Consider the following 20,982-nt stretch of genomic DNA (forward strand, 5'->3'; position numbering starts at 1 on the left):
TTTTATCGCGGAATCATTTATACATTACGCAGCCTATTATAACAAATACGTGCAAAGGTGCTGAGGGAGCGCGATTGGTAGAGGGTATCGATTATTGACATTGATTAACTTTGCCTCCATATACCCAAGCACGGCATCGATTCCAACAACCATGACCGCTATCACGACTTCTCAACGATAGGTGAGCCCTGGACGATGTAAGGATTACGGAAAAGCTCAGGCAGCTGATGGAACCAGAAGCATCTCCCGAATCTAAAGCTGCCTCCAGCCTTCGATGCTTTTCACGTAAACCCAGGCGGCGTCCATGAATGATGAGCTGGACAGAATACCGACTTAGTACTGGATCATATCAGGATGAACCAAACTAGTCCGTTCATCTCGTAGATCAAGCAAGAAATTCGGAACGAACGAACGACCCAGACGTGGTGAGTACACCTCCAGTCCTAAGGAAAAAAAGTACACCAGCGAGTGGAAAACCCAGGAAACAATACAAAATCAATTCGAAACTATTAACAGAACTTCTTGGATAATTGAACCCAACAACAATCAACACAGTGAACGTCCACCTGTACATCAAACGATCTTGTACATCAAAAACGATCTCCATACATCCATACAAACAACACTATCGGGATGTTGAGTCGGGAATTGCATGCTCTGGAAGAAACATGCACCTTCAGAATATCTTACGAAAATCATATTTCAAAGCAAACATGTCACATAGATTTGTCAAGGGAGGCTGCCAATTTATGCGTGCAATATGTGCATTCCTTCTTCCAAATAATTCAATCTTTGCCAGTGCTAGGGATCAGGAAGGCGACGAGCAAGGATGTCCTTTGAATCTGTTTTACGAAAGGTGGGCAACATGTTGGAGTCACATCACGATTAACTTGAGATAACACAGAACGAATGGCATATAGCCTGCTTGGGGCTTCGCTGTAATGAGGAACGCATGGGACGACGTGCTGACACCCGAGAATACATCCAGATTACAACTGTTCACCTTTCACCAGCTGCTCGCCACTGCCACCAGTCGGTCCTACACCAAAACGGCTTCGTTTTCCCAACCGTGGCCCAAACCACATACCACTGTTGGCCCCAGATCCGCCTGCACGCTTCACGACTCCCTGAGGTGTTAACATCTGCTGCTGTTGCTGTTGCTGGAGAGAGCGAGCTGCTTGCCAGTAACGGGCTGCGGCCACTGCCAGGTCTGACTTACCCGAGCGGCCCACTCGTGGGAATGGAACCAAACCTTGGCGCTTCACTTCCTTCATCTGATAGTCATCTGAGAAATGAACACGTAAAAACATGGCGTGAAGCTATATGATCCAGAAACCAAACCAGAATACTCTACCATAGTCATCCGCTGATTCGAGTGGCATCATGGCCGAAGATTCCCAGTCCAGGCTCATCTCCGGATCACTACGACCGACACGTGGAAAAGCAAACAGACCGACGGTGGGGCCTCGCTTACTGACGCGCGCTCCTGACTCGAATTCGGCTGTTGGAAAAGAGCAAAAGACAAACAACGTGCTCAGTTACTCGCCCTGTACTCCACCGAGAAAGATGGCGGATTTGATCCCACCACGTACGAAGCTAACTTTAAACTCGGACTCGTTCAAGTCCTCGCTATCGGCGATTGTTTTGCTGGGAAATGATAATTGATAACGACATTACACTCTCGCTCGCACTGTTGTCCCTTTTGCGACCCTTGCGGCAATGTTCGTCACACCTACGGTTCGTTCGGACATTCTCTTCGACTACTCTCTTGGCCGCAAATCTCCATTTCATATCCAGCACTGCCCACGGCCATGCTTTGGACATTTTTCATCTACCATCCAGCAGGCATTATTAGCTCGCCCGATGTTCTTCTCTTCAATTCCACACCCTACATCACAATTCGTATTTCCTCTTTTCTGAAGTATTGCTAATCTGCATGCCTCTGGTGATGCATTTCCTGGAGCTACTTTGTCCGGAGCGGGTGATCGAGACCACGGCAGGATTATTGTTGTTTTGCTTTTCTTTGCTTTTTCCCTCATATTATACCACATAGCTCTTACTATTGAAATCTTGTTTTTCTTCCTCGAGATAAGCTTCACGGTCATAACGCAATGGCGCTAATGAAGCTCATACATTTTAAATCCTTTCAGAATAATTGCATGAAGCAATTCTGATTTGCATTACTCTTCAACCTTGATTACAGAAGTTTGGTAAAGCATTCTTATATACTTATGTAAACTTTGTCATATACTTTTGATCAACAAGCAGTTTCAAGCTATGTTCTACAAAAGACAACCTTTTCCTCTAACTCGATAAACATTTCAAAATTCAGCATGATCTGAAGAACTAATCAAGATCACTTATCTTGGTTCAATATTCAAACCGCTCATTATTTAACCGATTACTCTATAGGAATTACTTCCAATGTTCTAGTTTTTTGTGGCATCAAGGTCGTATGGCAAGTTTAATTCGTATAGATAATGCAGCGGATATATTTTGCGCCATTTACTGCATATTTCTTGCCCCATATTGCCATATTGCCGAACCAGGCCATTACTCACTTTTTTCTTCACCCTAAGCATGCTGGTGTCTCCCGAGTAATTGAATTTGTAAGCGCTTGTTTTCTTTTTATTATCATCTCACGACTCCTTCTCGCTACATTTCTGCCACGCAGTCTCTTCTATCCGATATCGAAAACATAATTTTCGCCGACTTCAAATGCACGAGCTCGACCCAAACGGCACGTTGGGCAAACAGTCGTTAACGGCTCCGGCGGATTTCGAAATTGCAACAGGTCGCCTTATCTTCGAGAGGCGTCTTCGTGCCAGGGACGACTAAAAAAGGGACAGTTTCTGTCCAAACTCACCTTCCGCGTGGCACAGGTGCACTGTGGCGACTATCAGGAGCACTGCAAACACCACATACAACGGTGTCTTAACCTGTGAACTGGCCATCATCTCAAAGTCTTGCCGTAGGTGGACTTCCTCAGCAAGGCAGCGATAATATCTCGAGTAGGACGAGCGCACGGTGACGTTACACCTGCACAAGGGAAGAATCCGCTTGTCCTTGCACTCACTGACACTAGACAAACTACAGTCACTATTTTGGAACCGTCACAAATTTCTCCACGATGGCTGATCAAGGTTGAATGGTGGATGCTACGAGCAGATCACTCTTCGGCTGCGACCGATGTTGTGTCGAATATCCGGCTGACCAGGCGTCTTTTATAGCCGTCTGAGCGACTTGCATACTGAGTCCTGAATTGAAGCAGGCCAGCGTTCTCGGACGGCTCGATGCTGGACGGTTGAGCGCATGTCCTTGCGGACGGTTGGGCATCCTTGCTGGGTATCATTGTCCAACGCCCGACTTCCACCGGTCTCTCTCGCAGTCGCTTCTTCTCTCAATCTCAATCATCCACACGCATCAACCCACCGTGTGGAAATGCATATCCTTCGAGGACATCAGAGGAAGAGTTTCACGGTAACAGCAACGAGCCAACAGGTGACGTGCGAAAAAGTTTGGCTCTTTACAGACTCACGTCCTGCTGATTCATTAGCTCAAACAGCAGCTTCTTTTTCTTCTCATCACAACACATCTTCCCAACTATCATTTGCCGTCCTTAAGCACAAGGCTTTGAAAGCTGATAATCGTTCCGTGCCCGACTGGAAGCCATGTTTTATAGGTGTTCGACACGGTAATGATTGTTTCATTAGTTCCATCTCACCCCGAATCTCCCATCCTTGCGCTTTTGTCAGGAACATCCCTGCCCTTGGAGTCCTTTTCCTCGCAGATGCATCGCAGAGTCTAAGATATTGATTTTAAAGCAAATGAAGTACAGATTATACCCATCGAGCATCTTGCGAAACACTGGGCCTTAGCCCGGCGAGCGAATTGAAACAAATGTGGAGTGATTAATTTTCGTTCGGTCCCGCAGCCAGCTGTCCGGCCCTGACGGTCACAGGTCTGCGATCACTTTGGCCCCTGGGGAGACGACAAACGCGACAAATTCCATCACTCGCCCGGTCGCGAGGGCTATTTTAAGCGACAGCGACAGGTCAGTTATAGTTGCTCTGGTCACAAAGCGCTGACGAACGGATATTTTAAATTCCAACGCCATCCGGTGCGTGACTTACTTCGTTCAGCTGGGGTTTGCATTTCCGTATCGTTTGTTTGAATTAAATCCTTCGCCAATCCAACTCGTGGCTCTCGGCATAATCCAGCCTAGCTTGCCACCGTGGGCGATGAATCATTCGTGATATTTTCTAGCAGAAGCAATGTAATTTCAAACCCTTAGTTTGCTTGCACTAATCCATAACACGGGTCCGGTGCACTTGGATGTCCTTGCAGGAATTTTACCCTTGTAGACTTGCTCGCATAGCTTATTATTTTCTCTCTCTAACTGTTTTCTTGCCGTATATATTAGGAGTTGCATCAGAAATGCAATCATCGTATGTAAAAGCTTTATTCATCCGGTTCGTTACAAGTATCATTATGACTTTCCTATTCTTCGAATTGTTTCTTTCAGTAATACGAACATCAATAGGTTTCGTTCTATCTCCATCTAAGCATATTTATTAACGACTCCCCCAAACGCCTTCTACTACTTTGCAATAATAATCAGGGGTACATCAACACTCGCAAGGAAAACAGCAAAAAAAATGGTTACTAGCATATTTGAATGAAAACGTTGTGGCTTTCACACCGGCTCTATCGTGCAATGTTTCGCTAACCTACGCTTACGCTTGTGGCACGCTGTTGCCGTTCTGCTATCGTTGCTGTTTGTGAATGTTAACAGTTTTCTCTACGTGACTACATCATCTGCTCGGCCCATCGGCGGTCAGAAATTGGAAAGCGAAGTCCACTCGCGCTACCGTTGGCGTAACGCGTTATCGGAACACCGAGTGTGCACGTGCTTCCCACGCCTTGTGGTAAAGGTACGACACCAACACACACACAGACATACACACACACACAATTTACCCCAAGCACTCGCAGGGCCCTGTTGGACAGGAAGGACTATAAATTCAGCTCGCCCGATAATTTTGCTCACCCGAGGTAATAGATGCCACCGAAAAATATAAAACGGGAAAACTGATAGCTCACGGCGAAAACTGCCACCCTCTATGACGTGCAGCCCGAGCGCGCGTGCGGGCCAGAAAATTCACCATACCGAGGAAAAGCCCTCCGGTGGTCGAGAAGAATGCCCACCCGGGTGTGGGCACGGAGGGTGACTGTGGGATGCGGCTGAGCGGGGGCAGATTTTGACGTTCGATACCGCGAGCGTCAGTCGCGGGGCCCGGAAAAACAGTTTATTCCATTCAAAGTACAAAACAAACAAATTACCACTAATTAACGAGCTAAGCGGCTTTGCAGTTAGGAACCACAGAAAGTACGAACACACAGCAAATGACAAGCAACACGCAAAAGCACATCCTCCCGGACGCCTTGGGAACAACATGATGAGGGAGGTGAGCAGCAGTATCAGCTAAAAGACCGACAGATGGTGCGTCTATTGGCTGGTGACGTGCGAAGTGAAGGTATCGTAAACCAGCGCAGATTCCCCATCCTGGAACCACAAGGACATCGCGTTCCTTTAGACGCAACACCGCCTCCAACCCTTCGACTTGACACCCCTGACGCTTAAATCCAACCCCCCAGATTGCGTCCTGTACTCTTGGACTTGCCACGATTAGAGGGCGACGCTGTTGGACCTGTCTCATCTGCCCCCGTCGTACTGGGACTTACGGTAAGCCTTTCAGGTGGTTTGGAACCGGCAGGAGAGGCTGCCCGTGAGGTACGGGGTTCCGGTGTTTTCGTGGAACCCGTCGGGGATAAGGTATCCCGAGGTGATGCCACTCCTGCCGACCGTTCCTCACTGACAACCTTCGAGGCAGCGGGTTCAACTACTACCGGTGACTCAACAGCTGCCGGTAGATGGCGATCTAACGGGGGACTATTGGGTGGAATGGGTGAAACAGGACGCTCCGGAATAGGTTCGGCCGGTGGAGGAGGACTGGCCGGACATGGAGTGTCCTCGCGTTCTTCGTTCGGATCCTCAATAATCGGCGATCTGACGCGAACTTTAGGCCGGACTGGCTCGGTATGGACCTCTTCTGGAGTGGTCTCCACCGGAGCAGGTGCTTCCTTCACCGTAACCGTTGCAACGGGCTGTTCCTCAGCAGGTTCTACCTCACCAGGCTGCTCACCATCTGCGTCCAAGCTCTGTTTGTATTGGTGAGAGAAATCGTTAAAAAGAAACCTTACAAAAGTAGACACCTTTCTTCGATACTCACGCTGAGTTTGTCCTTCATGTCGACGATGTTCTTCAACGAGCTGCGCTTCCAGGACTGGCGACGCTCGTTCTCAAAGGAGGTACTTTCTCCACTAGCCGCCACATCTGCTACGTCCTTCTTCAACTTGGTCGTCATGAACTTGACGTACGCCACACGCGTCACCGGAGTCACCTCTGACAGCTTCGGGTTGTACTCGACCAGGTGGTCCGTGTCCATTTCCAGACCCTTCTCGGAGCTGTCCAGGATCTGCTTGCGCAAGCTCTGCCGGCTGCGGCGCATGATAGCCTCGGTCGAGTTGCCAATAGGATCACGAGCCACCGTGCTACGGCGTACCAGTGCGTTCCAGTCCTCTGGCTTCCTGTGAAGATGTTACGAAACAGGGTAACACCCGCGGCAACAGAGACCCGTAAATGCCTTACGTACTTTTTCTTCGTGCTCGACTTGTTGCCGATGGCTTTCGCGATGGTCGCGAACACGTCAGCCGGCTTCTCGCCTCCACCGCTGTACGTGTCTTGCAGGATGCCCTCCACAAAGCCGATCTGGAAGTCCTTCAGAATACGCCGCTCCATTACGCGGCCCTTCTTGCCGGCGACTGCAAGGATACGATTGGGAGGATCAGTTCAATGAGAGTCCACCTTTCACGAGACCCCTGGAGGTACGTACTTGCGCTCTCGTGTGGTTTCAAGTTGGGCGTTCGCATGCCGTTCTGGTGCAGGATATCGATCAGCTCGTAACGCAGCGTGCTGATATCCTGCCGAATCTCCATCACATCGTCCTCAGTGATACCAAAGTCGTCCCGTTTACGCTGCTCCGCCGTGACGTAACGCCGAACGAGCAACTTCATCACGTTCTCGTGTCGCCGCTGGGCTTTTTCCCGGTTGCGTTTCTGTTGGTAGCATATGGAATGAAATGAAAAAGAAAAGGGTTGTGAAAGGTGGCCAACATAACCGGGCGGCCAAGGATAATTCCAAGTGAAGGATGTATGTGTTCAAACAGAACATCGCCCGGCCATCAACTTCGCTACCCCGAGGCAATATGTGAACTGCGAAAAATGTCCTCCCGTCTCTATCGGGATACTCTGCCGGGTGACGCAAATATCAAGAGAAGCGAGAAAAGTAAATTTAATTTCCCAAAACTCACTATAATACTCGTCGTAGAGCGCTTATCGTTCGAGCATTTGCATATATTGGTGAAGTTTTTGATCGAGGGAAAGAGGTTGAAGGGTGGTGGCAACGTGTCTCCATCCTCGAAGTAACTCATCCACAAGCGAGACCGGGCAAACTTCCATTCGGTGTCAGAGCGTTCCTGAATCGAAATAACACGAACGTTAGCAATCGATACGCGAAATCAAATCAACCTTAGTCCCCGTCAACGCCCATTTTCCCAGCCCGTAGCTTTTACCGAAATAATCTGGTACGAGTTGCTCATCATGGCGATCAGCATGTTCAGCAGCACGATGATGTTGATGACACTGTACGAACCAAACATCAGCAGGGCCCAGAAGCGCGTGAAGCTCTTGATGCCGCTCAGCTCAAACGCCATCAAGTCGACAAGTCCGAATGAAGCCCAAAACAGCGACTGAGACGTCTCGAAAAGGTTGGCAAAACGACGCCAGATAGCACACGCTTTCTCATTATTGTCGAAGTCCGGCAGGCCACTCGGTAAATGATAACACTTGTTTTTCTCCAGCACTGCGTAATACCATAGCAGCTGGTTAAGTCCGCAACCGAACGCGAACAGTACCAGCGTGTAGATGAAGAAGAATTTAATAATGTCGATAATCATACGCCCAAGTGACACTTGCAGTGGTCCAAGATGCGGGTTTATCGAGAAGATGTGCACCAGTTTGAGGAAGGAAAATATCATGCCGGCAGCGAAAGCACCCTCTGACAGTAACATTGGATCAAATGGATCCCATTGTTCGCGTGGGTACCATGGGTTGAGACCAGCTTTAGCATCACGCTGAAAAGAGAAGATGTTCAAGATGCAAGTCGTCGGTACAGTGCACAGGCAGGTTACTGCACTACCAAACTCCCAAGCCGGCTTCACTTACCCAAACCGTGTACCACGAGGTGAAGCGAAGACTCATCCATACGATGTAGAACGTGTTCGAAATGAAGTCAACGATATTCCACAGATCAGATACGTACTCCATCAGCCCATCATTCCACAGCGATTTCATCTCGTGCCATATCAAACCTAGAGCAAACAAACGTTGAAATAACGAACACGATTAGGAGTAGCGCTTCACCATGGGCCTTGCAGGAGCCCTTACTTATGATGTACAATATCACAAGACACTCGAACATTCCGGGCAGTGATCCACGTTCCTTGCGTTTCCACTCAGCCAAGATGTCCTGCGCCCAGTCCGGACCAAACCATTCGATTGCAAGATACTCAACGCGCTGCGAGGCCCCACCAAGCAACACTGACAGAATAAAGAAGAAGCCGATCGATTAGCTGGGGAGATGGATGAAGAACCTACATGGACGTACTTAGAAAAAACGCATAGCTGGCCGAGTGTACGATGAACTTCACGAACGGTTTCTTCATAAACAGACCCATTTCCGAGTTGGGTGCGATCATGTAGATCATGCTGTACACCGGAAACATGGTGCCCAGCTTCGCTACCTGCATGATCTGTCCGACAATCGACTTGCGCCGGAATCCTGGCAATCCCTCGTACCAGATGGCCGCCAGTAGCTGTTGGACGTTCGGGTGGGCTACGAACTACAGAAGAAAAGAACATTGCACTGCCTGTTTGAAGAACTCCCACCTGCAGTAAGGCTAACCACGAACCATCTTTTGTTTGTGGTTGAGGGCGAGCTTCAACCGTTCCAACGTTTGCCGCTCGCCCGGTTCCCAGTTGTCCACGGCGCCCGGGCTGTAGTTGAGCATGATCTCGAGCTCGTTCGAGGTGCGGGCATGATCGAGTAGGGCTGTAGCGAACTCCTGCACTGCCAGGCGCATTTGCTGATCTCGTTGAAAGGGCAGAAGCTATCATTTAGATCACGCCTATCGAAGTACGGGAGCTGGAGAAGTGCTTACCGTGTACTCAGCCCGGAATTCGGTCTCCATACGACTCAGGCGTCGCAGCTCCCATGACAGGTGGAACGCCGTTGAGATGGGATCCTTAGAGCTAAGCGCTATTAGTGAGCTAGACGATAGCGCCTTGTACGCGTTGATGCGCGACTGAGAGTGACGTAGCGAGTCCTGCTCGCTGGAGGTGACGCACTCGTCACAGCCGCACCTGAACCATGGAGGATATGTTTGAAAAACAGATAAGCCAAATATCTAAAACTAGCCTATCTTGTATCTTATGTTATCTCAGTAACTGGTATGGCTTAATGGAGTTTTTCCTCAGTGAGACATGCTACATCTATTTGACCTCTTACTATATTATCAAAGGCACGAACACACGTCCGTGAAACTGCAGTTTCGGCAAATGTTAGAAATCCTGTGACTCCTTCGAATCGGAAGACGATCTCTCGCGTAGTCTCGCCCACAAAAGGTCAACAGCGTGAGTGGGCATAATTAATTGCTCTTGCGATTTACAGCTGGCTGATTCGCGACTGCACCTTCATCGCAGTTCCCTCTCCTAGCGTTTCTCACTGCCCATTAATCAAAACCTACGTGCGAATTCAAACCTACCGGACGTCGTGCGGCATTGGCAGCGTGGCGCCACGGTCGAGCAAAATTTTCAGTATCTCGTAGTTGTTTTTGTGAGCCGCCAGGATGAGCGGCGTGATATCGGCGGTAAAGGAGGACGAGGACCTGTCGACCGCTTCCCAGCTCTGTGAACAATTGGCACGGCCAGTAAATGCGAACGGAAAACGGGGATGTCAATTGGTTGCAGCTAATCAAGGGCCGGTATTGCGCCGGCATGTGCCGCGGTTTAGCGAGCAAATCCTTACGTAGGGCTGGCCTGGTATGTGGTTCTCTTCCTCCCATAGTAGCAGCGTTTCCACCGCCTCGACGTACTCCTCCTTGATCGCGTGCAGCAGTGCATCCTTGAGCGAACGGGAAATGCGATGGATCGAGCGAAAGAGAAGCGACCAGAGACGATTAGGGCAGGTTGGAATATACACCGCCGTAAGCTGGCCGTGCTGGTCGGCAGGGCCCAGGCCCAGGGACAAACTTAATTCCCCAAACGGCTCTCGATTGGCGTCCGAGGGATTATGAGCCCTCGTTCGCGTGGCGTACCTTGACTTTGATTCCATCCCGCAGCAGCAGGTTGATCAGCTCGATGTTCTCATTTTCGATGGCAGCTATCAAGGCGGACCGATTCAGCGGATCAACGCAGTTGATGTCGAACTCCTCCGGTTGGTCCCGGTTTTCCTGGATGATTCTGAAACCAGAACGAGGTCAGTCATTCCCAGGTAGGGGATGAAAATCGGCAAAAAGTGCCATTAGCAAAGGGCGAAATGAAAGCACTTTTGTGTATTAGCAGCCCGAAGGAGAAAAATAAATTGCTCCTTTCGTGGGCGTTGAAGGACCTTGCTGCGAGGATTTTTAATATAGTTTCTAATCATCTGGTTCACCAGCAACCTTCACCTTTTAGATTAAAAAAGGTGTCAAGGAACAAGCAATAAGCCAGTGGAAAACGAGCCCCCTAGTTGGCGAATGTTCGCCAGGGTTTGTTAATACGCACGGCTCAACGCAAGGACAGCCAACGAGGGACTTATGTAACCGACATTTAAAAAAAAACAACACCTGCGCACAACAGGGCCGCCAACTTGTAAGGGCTCCGTGTGTTTTCGGGCGTGCTAGTCTCGTCACAAGGAATTTTTAACGATTAGCTACACCACAGTCCACTTAGGTTGTGCTAAATAGAATTAGCACATCGTGTCTAAAGTTGTGATGGTAATTTTTTTAAATGCTCCTCCACACGATGTTTTAAGCTAAAATGACACTAGGATGTGGGCTCGTTAAACATTAAATCTACTACTGTGCTGTAAGTTTTGATACAACAAAATAAAACATTTATATACTCATAGCATTGATATGTTGGACGAAATTTTGCAGAACACGTGTCTCACAGAAACCGTTTGATTGGTAGACGATGCTATGATGATATTGATTCCAGGAAGCACAAAGTATCATATTACGAGCAGTGCACGCTTTTTACTGACCCTCCAGACGGCAGGGTCGGTTAGGTCCCGTGCCGGTGTCACCACTCACCGGTAGCCTTGCGGAACCTCACCCAACAAGGCCTTCAACCAGCGCACGTCAGAGGAGACTCGAAGTTAAAGCGGATTACTAAACGTCCAACGCGGGACGGCATTACCTTCTGACAGTTGCGCAATCACCCCGTTCGGCACTCAGCAGGAAGCGTTTCTCCACTTTCGTCAGCACCACGTCCTGGATCTCGAGGTCGAACTCAGATGTGGTGCTCTTCATCGAGCGAAGTATTGAAGGATGATCGTCTACCGGCTCCGTCATGCCGTCCTCGAGCGATACCGTCGAGTTGACGAGGTTCTCGCGCGATTCCGTCACCTTCTTCATCGTGTGATTGTTGCCAGGCGTTGGAAAGTCACACCAGATCCCGTGCACGTTTCCCACAAACACCGCACACCACTAACTAAACTCCACAGCACCGGATACAGAGCACCGAAGCCGACCAATTCCGCGCCAGGTGACGATTCCGAGGCAGTTCCGGTGAAGGCTTCGCATTCACATGCTTGGTATCCTCCAGGAAGCACCTCAGTGGAGCCAAAGCTCCGCCGCCGTTTGCGCTGGCGTTCAGACTGACACAGCTACCGGACAGGTTTGCCGGTTGTTGGCCGAGGTCCTTCACGCTTTGCTCGCTACCGAGCTGTCCCTAACGGTGCTGCCGGGCTCTCCGGGGAGCAACTGATCGATTGAGGCCCTACCGGTCCTGTACCGGGTGGCTCGCGATGCGGACGCTTGATTCTAATTCAATTAAAAGCCCGGCTCCACCGGGTGGTAGAGCGACTATCGCGTGTCTTGGCGGCAGACCGAGGATTCGAGGAGCCGAATCGATCGCACACGCGGGCCAACCACCGATGTTCGAATTTTAAGGCTCGCCTATCAGCTCCTAGATTCCGGTTTCGGTATCACACACAAAAACACCTGCTAAACCAACACCGCGAGCTCCTTGCGCACGAGTCAAGCTGTCCAACGAAAGTGGCCAACGGCTCGAATCGGATGCCCTCAGGGCTTCTGCGACGGTGCGTTTAATTAAATTAGCGAAATTATGTCAATATTTATGATGTAACTCTAGCCAGCCTGGTTCATTCCGGAGCACCTTGAACTGTTTGTGCGAGCTCAGCTTGGCCGGGCAGGCTTGACTTGTTCCAGGACCACATGTCTGCGGAAAAGCTGGAAGCGTTCCGCAACAGTGCGAACGGAGATTCGGAGTCGCCGGAACGCCAAGGCTGTTTGGCGATCGGCTGTTCTGGGTCACGTGTTGTCGACAGGCGCGGATACGGGCGAGATTTTGATAGGATTTTTTTTTGTTTTGATAAACTTAATTATTGGTTCTGCGGAACGGTGTCAGTGGTTCGGTATTGTACGTCGTGGAAGGGCGCTATCATGAAGTCTAGAAAATGATCGGGTACAGCTGCATAGTCTGCTGTGTAATATCTTTGTTCTGACCGTTCGGATCACCCTTGAAAAGCATTTTACTCTCTGCTCCGTTCTAAAACTATTTTTTTCTTCAATCCATCATTTTAGTGACGCTTTGCAGATAATTTCAATCATTATTCAATCAGTAATAACAAAACATTCCTTTTAATTCTTCCAAAGACTACGATGTATATGATATGAATTATTAAGTATGAGCCCATAGCAACTCCTATCTTTTGAAAAAAATCGTTTCATTGATTGTTAATAAGAACGGGTTCATGGCTAAGAACGGGTAATAAAAGGCTTGCAAAGTATTTCGTAAACCCCCGTTTAAACTCTTTCAGATCAAATTTATTGTTTTTTTTTTTCATCACACTCAAAAGATAAAAAGCGTACATGAAAGGAAATTGTCTAAATTCACGTTCGAAAGATTCGTTGGTTCAGTTTGTTTGTAACATTTTTTGCAATACAGCTAACGAAAAATTGTGTAGTGAGATGAAAACGTAATAACATGTAAAATGTTTAGGCATATATTGTAATATTTTTTTTTGCCTTTCGCACAGGATGTGGTGCTAAGATTAATATTACATTTTATTCTTCCGATGAGCGAATTTGAGGACGTTTTGAAATAGGACACCAAAGCGCTGTCATCCATCTGACAGTTGAACGGTAAACTCAAATTACCGTTGTCAAGCTTTTCATACCTTCCACATGAAGGGAATAAATAGATCGTTTGTTCGCCAACATGGCAGTAAAACGCAAGCTAGTTGTCGCGCTTAAGTTCAATAAAAATGCAATAAAAGTGAGTTGGAAAGTACCGTTTCTAAAAAGCAGTGCATTTGTCTATCTGTAAGAAACTGCCCGACATGTCCATGTATTTTAATTTGTCATTGGGCTTATAGTGAAAGTGATTGGCTTTTCATTTCATTATTTGCCATTTAGTCCATTGAAAATATATAGCTTGAAAATTCACTCATGCTTTGGCAAATAATAAACGCCCACGTAAGCTTACGCAAGGCAGCTGACGCGAGAGCCAGCTAGAGTGAAGGAGTGTGATAGGAAAGGGGTATGTGCGAGGGGAACGTAAACGTGAAAATGAAGCATTTTAAGAGTTTGTATTAGTGCTGGTGCTGGCAAAAGATAAGTTATCTATGACGTTTTCCATCAATCAAGTACTGGCAACATTCCACCCCGCCACTCTCAACCAACTACGATCACGGTTCACCTTCGCATGCCAATAGAAAATGTGGAAAGATAGTATCAACAAAAATTGGGAATCCTCAATCATAAAATAAAGCCGTATGCTCACACTAAGCTGTGTGAATTTTTTTCTGCAAAATTTTTGTTTTCTATTAAGCGTAATAAGAGCGTTGTACTCTAATCAGCTATACGCAGTTATGCCTAACTACTTTTCCTGACAGAGCTATTGCATCAGTAACGAAGACCTCTTACGGTAAGTCATGTACGAACTGTTTGGACTTGGATGTACAGTTTTCCCTGAGACCATCGTTGCATTAGAGTGTTACAATGCTAACATACCCGGCTTCCAAGCGCTGCTTTTCTCATTTCCATAATATTCGTCCCTGACGACGTAATTGCTTTGTAGCAGGGTGAGTTTTCTGAAGGGGATGAGACGTGAGACCATGAAATGCTCACGTACACTAACACCAATTTATGATTACTCAGCTGAGAAAAAGGAAGCCAACGCTGCGTACTGCAGGGTGCGTTCGTTTTTATTTGTGAATAGGAGTAAAAGAGCTCATCTTCGCTCTCGTGCTATCGTATCTTTATGTTACGCTATCTGTCTTTCTATTTCAATTATTAATTTATTTTCAAAAAATTTGAAATTAAAATAATAATTGAATAAAAAATTATAAAAAATTTTGTTGGTAATTTGAGCGCTCTTTTAAGATGAGTAATTCCATTTTTTAAGGCGGAATATTCTATATTAAGCGATTCTACTCCAATAAAACCGGTTTTTACACCAAGCTTTAGCGCAGTGTCTAGACAAGTTTTTTTTAACATATATATCATGTGGTGTTTGGGCAGCGTTACGGCTTCGGTTTATTGAGGTATTAAACAATACACTAACACTATATCATTTCTGGATCCCTGTACACATACTGAAACAGATGTCACAGTAAGTCTCACAAAACATACGCACTTTAGCCCTGAGCAATAGATGATTTTTATTATTCTTGAGTTCTAAGGTTAAATCATATATCATAATATATCATAATCAATGTATCATATTTGTTTTGATACTACGAGGTAACAGATTTGTTTGCAAATTCGAATTGAAGCAAAATCATAACTTGTGCTGCTAGAGCAACACAATGCTTGCTAGATCTATCTGAGATTGGAAGATAACGTTTGTTGTAAATTTTTTGTTTGAAAGCCAAATTATTGAAAAGGTGTATACAATAATACTGTTTTGTAGCAAGTTTTCAATGTTTTTCTTGTGAAAGGGCAAATAACCTATAGTTTCTCGTTGTGCAATTAATTAAGGTTCAGGAGTACAAAACACAGAGTAACACAGGAGGGATGCTGGATTTTTGCATAGTACCGAGATAAAATTTTGGTAAAGAAGAAGAAGAAACAATAATAGCTTTGTTTATATAAATTATGATACAAATAAGAGAGTGCGTATAACCAGATCCATTGTCGAGATTTGTTTCACACTGCAAAAAATGTGTACTCGCTGGAAAATTTTAAAAGCTAAATGAACTGAAGGCAGTAGATCGATTGTTGCTTCTAATATCTGGCTGGGATGATTTATGACACACCATGAGGACGTTGATGTGCTAATATTAAAAAGAAGAGTTATTATGCGTACAAAAGAATCGATATGCTATTACCTAAATTTACTCTGCAGAGACTTCGCATTCACTCTCGAAACCATACGCATAAACATTCTTTTGCATCCCGACTTGACGTCATTATGTTGATCTGTCAAATTGGTTAAGCAGAAATCTTTTGTTTATAAGCAAATCAGATGGCTTTTGTTTACATTGGAGCTTTGAAATGCAATGGATGGCTTAAACTGTAGTATCTTGGAACAAACTACTCTTGTTCATCCATTTCTGGTTCAACAGGAGAAAAGCTCAGCACAAAACAAAAGTAGAGAAAGTCCAATTCGATTGACGCAGTGCGTAACGCCAGGGAACAATGTTTATATTTGGTACGATGAACGCCGTTCTGTTTTGATGCTCGCGGCCTTGGATGCTCGATAAGAATTCGAATTCGAGCTTTCATTTGGGTGTGGGTGGTTATTGGCCGTCTTGTAATACATATTTACGGTTTTTTGTACATGTGAATAAAAAACTAACATCAGATAACCTAGCTACGATGCTGATGGTTGGCGTTCTTTTAAATAATCATTTCGATGATGGTACATGTTTTGCGCTATATAAATATCAGAACCTATCATCTAGGCCTGAAGATCGTTGCTATAATTTTTAGTATTTGTGCATTTATGTAATATGCAATTCACACAATCTTTCGGTGGAGTTTACCATCCAGAATTTAATGGAAGCGATTCACCCTTTTCTCAACTTGTCGAGTATGTAATTGTAAAAAATTTAGGATAAATTTTTATATTGCATATTTTATTATTCAATGCTTTGAAGGACCATGATTTCAATTGGTTTGAATTATCCAATCCAATTGTACATTAGCTTCAAGCCTTGATTTTATAATATGAAATATTAGCTGCACGACCACCCCGTATTTATACATATATATCATATGTCTTAACATTTATAATGTGATTGCTTCCAATGCTGGCATTGTCTCATAATGGCACTCTCTCATAATAGCACAATTTTTAGAATAGAAATAACGAAAACGGCGTCTATCCAATCTTTTTCGGGCCAAGCTCGACTTTTTAGATATATGAAATGTGGATAAAACAAAATCACAAGTGGTAATTAAACAAATTAAAAATAAAGCAAAATACTTACTAATGCTGCAAAAACGAGTGGTGATTTTTTTGTACTGAATCGTACCATCGTCTTGCGGTATCGCGATGTAATCAACCACTAAAAATATAAACATAAAAGCATGTTAGAGTAGTAAAAGAATCGTTTGATCAGTGCAGCTGTTACCGTCATCAATGGTTTCATAGATTTCGACTTCTTCTGAATCGTTATCTAATAAGAACGATTCTTCATCCGAAGAAAACGAATCTTCCGATGAGGACGATTCTTCCGATGAAGACGATTCTTCCGATGAAGACGATTCTAGTGAGAAAAATATATAACGATGAAAAATGTAACAAAAAAGAGGCAGCAATAATACATTCGCAACTTATTTCAGTGACTTTCTATGATTTTGGCTTTACCGTTATGCATGACGGGTGGTCGCTCGACCATAATTTCCAACCCAGGATCATCCAAAATGTCCATTTCCATTCTTATGTTAACAATTTGTTCAGCATATTCGGGTGCGATGGTTTCCGGAACAAAAGAACTCGATGGCGGCATTTTCGTGACAACTAAACCTTAAATCAAACAATACACTATGCTTTATGTTGAACAAGACAAAAAAGGGAAAACTTTACATACGATATTTGCGTCTTGATGGTAACCAATTCAACAAATCAATGATGGCTGTTTTCTCTTTTATCCAGATAAAATGAAATACATTGGCATTTTAACATCAGTCTTGTTTATACCTACGGTTGAGAGTGTTTGGCTGCACAATGTTGACAATCGGTATTTCTGTACGATTTGCGCATGGCTTGAGCCACGATCGTGAAGTGTCTAAGTATTAACTAGAAAAAACTATTAAAATATGAAATTGTTTTGTCTAAAATATTTCAATTGTACACAAACTAACACCATATGATTTATTTGCAAAAATATGGATGGTTGGCCAAATGCAAAATTTCAAAATAATATTACATTAATAATTTTGACGTTATCTGAATATGCAACATAAGCTATTTTCAGTTTTTGATTGGATGCTGCCGTACGTAATACATTGAAGATCCAGGTTTAATCAATGAAGCAGACAAAATTTTTTAAACAATTCATTAACAGCCACAGTAATTCGGAAAATGTGAAAATTTTTTGTAGAAAATTAAATTATTCGAGAATAAATAATTTATTCGCTTGGAGCAATTTGCAATACATCTATATTATATTTAGTTATTTCGCCTTTCGATAAAAACGCAATGTAGCCTTCTCCCCTTTTCACCTACTTTCTCCGTCAATTTTTGATAGCACCTTGTAAATAGTAGCGACATCATACATAACGCCCATAGAATGCGTAAGATATGTATTCAAAAAGCTTGGCTCAAATAAACTTGTTTGATTTCCTTCCACTAATAAACAGATTTAAATGTGGTTTGTAAATCTAACTGAAAAACTCAATAGCTAAAAGGAATATGTATAATAGTTAATAAAGCTAATAAAGCTTTTACGATTTTATGTTAAAAAGCTATGAATTTGAAAATTCATTTTTGTTTTCAATGGTGTTTAGAATGGTTAGAACGTTTGGAATATATATATATATATATATATATATATATATATATATATATATATATATATATATATATATATATATATATATATATATATATATATATATATATATATATATATATATATATAAATGAAAATATTATGTAGTCCAGTAAAGTAATGCTTTGAAGTAAGCAGCATTACGTAATATTTGTTTATATATTTTGTAAACAAAATATAATAATATATTATTTGAATTATTTGAAATATTTTGCTTGAAATAATTTAAGAGCAATTCGTTTTCCTTTACAGATTCTTTCAGTTTTTGCAAAAAAAAAATATCAACATGCTATGTTTTTCTCTGTTTTCAACATACATTCTGTTTAAAAGCGCTAGCAAACCAGATTTGTTTAGAGGTGATTAAACTGTAACTTCATTTCTAATACTTAATGAATAACCCTTAATAGTTTGGGATTCAACAAGTGCTACGCACTAAAAATACATGTATATATTGCACCATGCCACGATGGTTGTTTATGGAACAATACTTAGTTCCAGTACTCACATACATGCGCTCTATTCAAAGTGAGGAAGAATGTTAGAAGTATGTTTGAGAGAAGGACAATAGAGAAGTCCTTACATTGATGTGTTCTATGAACTGTACGATGTTTTAATTGGCCAGCACACGTTGAACTAATTAATTGATGAGAATAGCAACGTTAGACCTAGTTCGTAAACTTCTTTTAGATCCTCTACATGGAGAGAGGAGCCTGAATTGAAATGAATTTTGGCGTTGAAGCTTTCACTAAAAAAGCTGTTATCAACCGTCAGTGTAAACAATAAATGTTTGTTTAATTTAGGATATTTAGGATTATTTTTCTATACAACTTTACCGGACCGTTGGCAGGGGCAACGTTTGCCAGAATAATGAATAGATTATAAACGGAGAATGATCAATGTTTAGCCAGTGGTATTTTTTTTCATATTTTGCCAAAATGATGCCATTTTCGTGTGCTAACGTATGTGATTTTTCCTCATTCTGAGCCTCCTCGCTATATTCATTAATTGTGCTAGATACAATCGCATTTGAGACGAAATCCTGCCAAATAACTCTTAACGATCAGCGTGTCGTTCGCGTACCCTATATATTCCTGTAGCGCTAGTTCGTTGTTTACATTGCAAGTCTTGTGCACAATCAGAGTTAAATGTAGTGTATTTCTAAGTTTCACGATCCGTAATCTTAAGAAATGTCTTACAGTAAGATGTTGCTGTTTACTGTTTAATGCTTTATGCCAAACCGCCTACTTTAGTTAGGGTTGCACGTTTGCTAGAAAATTGAAAAAAAAAACATGTGTATTTCATACGAGTACCCAATACCTAGACCCAAATATATTAATTATTACCATTATGCTGCTATAATATATTATGTTTTGTGTTTTTCGAATCCTCGATTCATAGCTTCTTCATGGTGCTTCATCTACCTTTTATTGAGGATGATCTAATTCAAACTCAAACGGAGCACTATTTCATTTTACAAAACTATTGTTTGCTTTTTAGATATAAATGGTTTATTAGTTATTAATATTACTAAAATTAATCTGAATTTAATTTAATTAAGAATAAAGAGAACTCTCTATCGAAAGCTGTGATTAACGATAAAATTGATAAATATGACGATAAACTTTTTTTTTCTTCTTCTCTCATATATATATTTTTTTAATTAGCTCTTTATAAAATCATCTTAGATATTTCCCTTTCACTCAGATCCGTATAACGAAATATTGCGGATGGAAGATAAATGAAAATCAGATCAACAAAATCTGATAAACCTCAGCCGATTATCGTTTTTGTTGTAGTTTTTGAGAGGTTATTTTCAATTTACGAAGAAAACGATCGCAAGTAAATAAAGGATCGCAGACATGAAGGAAGATAAACTTATCCGATGAATGGTTCGTCGATCCTTCGATAAATGGTAAGCTGACCATGCTGCGTAGGTTTGAAGTTCGTATAGGCAATATGTTCGGTGCTCGGGGTGTTCCACCTTTCAACATCCAACACGAACCTCTGCCATCCTTTCCAGGTGCGTGGCATGTGCGTACGATTTCACCCTCGAGCCAGCAAACAAGCCACCCCGTTTTCGCTATCAGTCCTATCGCTCACGCGCAGTTCGCTGTTCCTTGCCGGTCCGTTAGGTTGTGCTGGACCGTACCCTAGTACTAGGCCGCTTTTGCCACCCTTCGATAATTCTCGCTCATCGGTTAATAAAATAAAACATATTCGTAAATTACAATACCGCTCAAAACCGGTCACATGATGTTCCGGCAATCTTTTTTCTATTGTTTATATTTTAATCAGATACAATTTCATACAGTGATTCATCACCATAAACATGGCATGGTGGTAAAGGTGTACGCTCGATTGGTACCCGCGGTGTAATTTTCAATGTTCCATCGTCTTCGATCACAGCCTCTCCGTAATCGTAATCGGTTTCTATCAAGAGTAAATGAAATAAGGTACAAAGGAAAAGATCGTTTCTTATATACAACTCTTACCGGTCCCAGATATTACGTAAACTATTTCTTCAGAAAAGTATGTACTGTCTGGCGTATCGTCATCAGAGATTTGCATTTGAA

General features: G+C 43.6%; 2 protein-coding genes across 2 annotated transcripts; both read right to left on the reverse strand.

The window, feature by feature from the left end:
- Positions 1-989: 989 nt before the first annotated feature.
- Positions 990-2,957, reverse strand: LOC128728462 (cardio acceleratory peptide 2b-like). The gene is made up of 3 exons (XM_053822088.1): positions 2,867-2,957; positions 1,355-1,501; positions 990-1,285 (listed from the first exon to the last, which is right to left on the reverse strand). The coding sequence occupies exons 1-3, from the start codon at positions 2,955-2,957 to the stop codon at positions 990-992; spliced, it is 534 nt and encodes a 177-aa protein (XP_053678063.1).
- A 2,683-nt stretch (positions 2,958-5,640) lies between these two features.
- On the reverse strand, positions 5,641-11,798 carry LOC128729158 (transient receptor potential protein). Its single transcript, XM_053822811.1, has 15 exons — positions 11,581-11,798; positions 10,497-10,641; positions 10,208-10,303; positions 9,945-10,087; positions 9,342-9,543; positions 9,093-9,266; positions 8,789-9,023; positions 8,569-8,721; positions 8,347-8,492; positions 7,695-8,255; positions 7,434-7,598; positions 6,957-7,179; positions 6,717-6,885; positions 6,294-6,651; positions 5,641-6,222 (listed from the first exon to the last, which is right to left on the reverse strand). The coding sequence occupies exons 1-15, from the start codon at positions 11,796-11,798 to the stop codon at positions 5,641-5,643; spliced, it is 3,570 nt and encodes a 1,189-aa protein (XP_053678786.1).
- Between the last annotated feature and the right edge of the window lie 9,184 nt (positions 11,799-20,982).

Source organism: Anopheles nili, chromosome X (assembly GCF_943737925.1).
Source record: "Anopheles nili chromosome X, idAnoNiliSN_F5_01, whole genome shotgun sequence".
NCBI classification, from domain to species: domain Eukaryota; kingdom Metazoa; phylum Arthropoda; class Insecta; order Diptera; family Culicidae; genus Anopheles; species Anopheles nili.